Genomic DNA, 5,799 nt, shown 5'->3' on the forward strand with positions numbered 1-5,799 from the left:
GTGCCCACAGAGAGGGCTCTGAGTGCCACCTCTGGCACCCGTGCCATAGGTTTGCCACCACTGCTTTAGGGCATGTTCACCAGATATGATAGTAAGTAGCAGGTTTTTGTTTACATTTCCAACACGTATCGGACATATTTTTGAACATTTTTGCTAATCTCACCGGTGTTAAATGCCATCTATAAAACATTTTGTATATGTTTTCTTTATAGGTTGCTTTTGTTATTTTAGAGTTTCTTTCCCATAAGCTTTGCCAATTTTCTAATTCTATATTATATCCAAAGTTCTTTGCCCATATTGTTTCTTTTACTTGTTCCTCTTCCATCTTTAAGCTTAACAAATATTTGTAAAGTTTTTTTAATCAGTTTTTCATCTGTTTTCAGCAATATCTGGTCAAATTCTGTCTGTTCTTTGTAAAATCCCATTGTCTTAACATCTTTTTCACATCTCGTTTGAATTTGCAAATATGGTCACCACGATAAATCAGTACCCTGCTCTTCTAAGTCTTGTCTATATTTCAATTTCCCTTCATTGTTCAAAATATCTTTATAGGTCACAACTTTCTCATAATTAATCAAATTTGGATAAGCAAACGCTTCCATTGTTGAAAGCCATCCAGATATTTTAATATAAATTTTCGCTTTTATAAAACCAAACCATTTTTCATGTCACCTTCTAGCTGTTTTTCTTCTAATGTAAAAAAAATAAAAATTCCCATGCAGCTACTGGAAATCTGCTTCCAATCAGTTGTTTGACTCTTCTTTTACCTTTTCCAGTCCATAATATTCTTCTCAAATAAAACAGCTCGTTCCAACTCTTGAAAACTGGAAAAACTAAGTCACTAATCTAAAAGTCTGCACTCTGGTCTAAATCTATTATAATAAATGTTTGCCATTAAAATAAAGAAGATGTCCCTGCTAAGAAAAATCTAAAATCACTCTACTTCTGAAAAACGAGGTTTTTCCAAATACTGCAAAAATATTGACTTAAATTACTTAAATACATCAATTACCGTTATTAAAGTGAGAATATAATTCTTTTTTAAAACTTTATTAATTTTTTCACCTTTTTACATCAAAGTGCTTGGAGATAGGGTAATCAGTTATCCGCAAAAAAGAAATCATAAATATACAGCTCAAATTTAGCTCCTTAAACTGTTTCCTCTCTGTTCTCTCAATTAGAACAATACAATCAAATTGATAAGCTTCTAGATAAAATTCAATCGATCGATAAAAATTTTCAATAACATTTTAAGTATATAAATCCAAATCCTGTTTTGAGCTTTACAATTCTCCAAATACCATATTCCAATTCAGCCTTAAATAGACATATTATTTACATTTCGGGTATCCCTAATTTCCCTCATTAAAATAATAATTATAATATCTAAAAGTAAACTTATTATTCCCATAATTATCATCTCACATTTCTCCAATATATTTTATTGCTTATTCAATAACTCTTCATTTACCAATCTCATGATTATCATACTTAAAAAGAAAAAAAAGGAGGAAAAAGAAAAAAAGAGAAGAAAAAGAAAAAAAGAGAAGAAAAAGAAAAAGAAGATCTATTATATCAAAGAATATATTTAAAAAATCCAAATCCAAAGCCTTAAATCAATCCACTTTTCAGAAGCCTTTTCAACCCTAACATATACATTTAAATCTCATTTTTGGCACCTGAACAGGGACTTGAACCCTGGACCCTATGCACATATAGTTAAAAGTCCATCTGAGCTCTGCTAAGAGTTTATATTATTAAACAAGATCAGGACACTAGTTTAAATTCTTATAATCTAATCAATAAAGAGTTTATGTAAGTAAAACATGTATAGAATTTCAGCTTAAATTCTAATAACTCTTTTTTCTTTTACTCAAAAACAAATTTCACTTTGTTCATTGTACTAACATTTATGTGCCTACAGTAGTGGCCAAAATTGTGGAAACTTTTTGAAAAAAGTGTACATTTGAGGTTTGATGGCTAATAACACCACTTTTTTTGGAGTAGTACCATAAAATTATATATCAATGGAAAGATAATTTAATCAAGAATGTAATGCAACGAAGTTGGTTCAATTATCTGTACTATATTCTATGAAAAATTATAGCCAAATAACCAGAAAAAGGAAGCACAACTTGCTTAGGTTGATCTCAGGTAGCTTTCCTTCATCTGATTGTAGCCAATGAGCATGAGTGTTGAGAGAGCCAATCAGGTGTCAACTTGTTTTGGCAATGGGCCAATCAGATCACAGTAGGATTCAGTTATTGATGTCATGTATTGAAGCTGAGAGGAGGATATTTGTCAGTGTGTTATGTGATCGCTATCAAGTTGGTTGGGGTTTTTTTGTGCTCTTTCATTTAGTGAGCTTGCAAAATGTAATAAAATTAAAGTAATGGTGCAAAGAGTTGACTGGTCGCCCAGAAAGCAATGTAAAATAGTATTATTAAGTGAACAGTTATAAAGAAATTGGAAGGAAAATGGGTGGAAACTTAACCAAAGATGGCATTTCTACTGTACACTTTTCCCAAAAGGTTTCCACCATTTTGGCCACTACTGTAGCACTGCAGCCTTTAATCCATTTCCCAACACAAACAGCCTCCAAAGCGCTTCGAGATTATTGCTAACTGAACAGCCTTTCCAAAAAGTAAGAAGAAATAAATGCTGAATTCTCCCAAATTTCCTTGGGTGGTTTGGGAAGGGATCTGTAACAGCATTTAAAGACTTTTTCTCTTTCCTTTAACAAGTCGACTTCGTACCATGAAAGCCTCCTGAAAACAGAACAGAAATAATAAGAAGCGTCTTCCCGGTTCACCCATTGAGATGCAAGCAGGTTGAGTTGGTTGACCCTCAAACGTTTTAAAAACGTTCCTTTAAAAAACACAAGATTCTCCAAGTTCCGAACCTAATACAGCTAGTCCTCGACTTACAACAGTTCCTTTAGTGACCGTTCTCTTGTGGAAAACGAAAGAACTCTTACGAATTCCAGAGGGGTTTAGCAGAGAAGCTTATTTGCGCAAGGTCCAGAGCATATTAGAGATAGGCAATTCTGAACGAGGAGGGCGGGATTAGACTTCAGTTTTTATACTACCCTCCTTAAAGAACAAAGGGCTACACATTGAAATACACACTGTGATACATTAGGAGCGTTTCTCACAGGCATACAATGGAAGGTTTTGCTACATACAAAGTATCCATGTGCAAAGCGCATTTGGTTGCCACATATTACTGAAACAGAACTTTCCCAGTGAATTTTCCCAGTGATTATGCATTACCTCATTATTCTAGCAATTATGCAGACACATCATTATTGCAGTTATGCAGACAAATCATTATTCTAATAATTGTTCATTTTACTACATTAGTTCAAAGTTACAACGGCACTGAAAAAAAGGGACTGATGACTGTTTTTCGCACTTACGACCTGGATTTGCTTAACAAGAGCAGTGGTTTGCTTACCAGCTGTGACCAAAAAGTTCATAAAATAGGGCACAACTCACTTAACAACTGCCTTGTTTAGCAACGGAAATTCTGAACTCGACCGTGGTCGTACGTTGAGGATTAACTGTACTACTTACTAGCCTCCAAATTCAGGCATAGCTATAGGAAATATTTCATCCGTTCGTGATTTATTCCAGTTACAGCACTGGCTGTTTGAGGGTGCTGGTCAAGGTGAATCTTATTATGTACCAGATGTCAACGCTGCTAAGATTGGATGCTCTTGCTTTGACAACATATGGAGATGCAGCCTTTTCCTTTATTATGCTTTACTCTTAGAATTAGATGATACTGGGGGGAAGGGGGAGGAATGTGATGGGAGTCAGTTAGACATACAATATTGTAATAAGAGATGATAAGGCATGGCGGGATAAAAAACTGGGCGGAAAGCCAGCATTTCAAACTAATTGGAGAATGTGATTTATGACTGTTAGTTGTAGGAGGGAATTGTGCTTTGATCTATGTGCTGAAAGGAGGGGAAGTCAGATTTTGGCTTCAAGGAAGCTATGCTGCTCGAATAAAGATTCTTTAAGGCAAACAATGCCTCAAAGTTCTTTGAAGACTTTCATCGGTCGGAACCATGACACCAGCCTCAGAGAAGAAGTACCCAAAACCAGACAATCTGAGCATCCAATGATATGCTGATATAAACTGCTTCGACTGAAATGGCATTCTTTACGTACTTCTGAATTTTTATTAAGAACGCCTTAGGTGAGAAGTCCAGGGCCAAACACTTTTGAACGTGGTCTTAAAAAAAAAGGGGGGGGGAGTACTTACTTTCAGAGCCATCGATGAACTACCTAGAGCATACTTCTGCCTTGCAATCTCTCCAACTTCCTTCTCTATATTTTCCTGGCTGGTCCCTTTGACGTCAATATAGTAGCAATCACTACTAGCATAATGGCAAGAAATAGCCTGCATTAAAAGAGAGAGGGAGAGGGAGACAGAGGAAGAGAGAAAGAGAGAGAGAGAGGGAGAGAGAGAGGAAGGGAGAGGAAAGGAGAGGGACAGAGGGGGAGAGAGAGGGGGGATGGGAGAGAGAGGGAGTGGGAGGGAGAGGGAGAAAGGGAATGGGAGAGAGGAAGAGGGAAAGAGGGAGGGAGGGGGGAGAGAGGAAAAGGGAGAGAGGGAGAGAGAGGGAGAGAGAGAGGGGGGGGGGGGGGGAGGGAGGGGAGAGAGAGAGGGAGTGGGAGGGAGAGGGAGAGGGAGAGGGGGAGAGGGAAAGAGAGGGAGGTAGGAGAGAGGAAAAGGGAGGGAGAGAGGGAGAGAAGGGAGAAGAAGGGATGGACAGAGGGAGCGGGACGGAGGGGGAGAGAGGGGGAGAGGGGAGAGACAGAGAGTGGGAGGGAGAGGGAGAAATGGAGTGGGAGGGAGGGGAGAGAGAGGAAAATGGAGGGAGAGAGGGAGAGAGAGAGGAAGAGAGGAAGAAGGGAGAGAGGGAGAGGGGTGGAGGGGAGAGAGGGGGAGAGAGGGAGTGGGTGGGAGAGGGAGAAAGGGAGTGGGAGGGAGAGAGGAAGAGGGAAAGAGGAAGAAAGGTGGGAGAGAGGAAAAGGGAGGGAGGGAGAGAGAGAGGAAGAGAGGGAGAGCAAGGGAGGGAGAGAGGGATGGAGGGGGAGAGAGGGAGTGGGAGGGAGGGAGAAGGAGAAAGGGAGTGGGAGAGAGGGAGAGGGGAAGAGGGAAAGAGGGAGGGAGGTGGGAGAGAGAGAGGGAAGGAGAGAGACAGAGAGAAGTTATACCATTTTTATTTAAACTATTAGGTCCTAATTGGCCACGTTCCAAGCCTTATTAACCAAAACCATTAAGCAAGAGGACCAAATGTTCAGTTAACGTACAGAACGCCCTTGATCTGAATGAAGCAGGAAAGATCTCAAGAGGACCTGGACATCCAGGCTATGACCTGGATTACCTTTCGAAATCCTTCGGTCCTATTCCTTCCAGAACCGTGAATGATCAAGGGGTGGAAAAACACCGTGTCTCCTTTCTCCATGGTGAGGTGGACTCTGGGAAGGCTCTTGTCATAATCGTGAATCCCATGGTACATCTTGTTGACACCACCCTACAAAAAAAAAAAACACAATGTAGAAATTACCTTCTAACTCAATGGTTCTCAACCTTTTTAATGCCGCGACCCCCAACCGGTCGTAAGTCGAGGACTAAACCGGTCGTAAGTCGAGGACTAAACCGGTCGTAAGTCGAGGACTACCCAACCGGTCGTAAGTCGAGGACCTTCCCTGCCCGGGAGCGCCGCGCATGCGTGGTTCCGCCCCCTGCGCCGGCCGAGGCGTAGCTGGCAAGCGGCAGAGA

The 5,799-nt window shown here is 40.1% G+C and overlaps 1 protein-coding gene across 1 annotated transcript in view; it reads right to left on the minus strand.

Moving 5' to 3' along the window:
• Window positions 1–2,545: 2,545 nt before the first annotated feature.
• The window catches only part of PHYH (phytanoyl-CoA 2-hydroxylase), a 15,389-nt gene continuing 12,135 nt past the window's right edge, over window positions 2,546–5,799 (minus strand). The window contains exons 7-9 of the mRNA XM_015824351.1: window positions 5,402–5,551; window positions 4,273–4,410; window positions 2,546–2,768 (exon numbers count right to left, since the gene is read on the minus strand). Coding sequence (XP_015679837.1) covers window positions 2,715–2,768; window positions 4,273–4,410; window positions 5,402–5,551 — 342 coding nt within the window. The 3' untranslated portion in view covers window positions 2,546–2,714. The remainder of the gene's footprint in view (window positions 2,769–4,272; window positions 4,411–5,401; window positions 5,552–5,799) is intronic.

The sequence above is a fragment of the Protobothrops mucrosquamatus genome, unplaced genomic scaffold (assembly GCF_001527695.2).
Source record: "Protobothrops mucrosquamatus isolate PMUCROS unplaced genomic scaffold, P.Mucros_1.0 scaffold_187, whole genome shotgun sequence".
NCBI classification, from domain to species: domain Eukaryota; kingdom Metazoa; phylum Chordata; class Lepidosauria; order Squamata; family Viperidae; genus Protobothrops; species Protobothrops mucrosquamatus.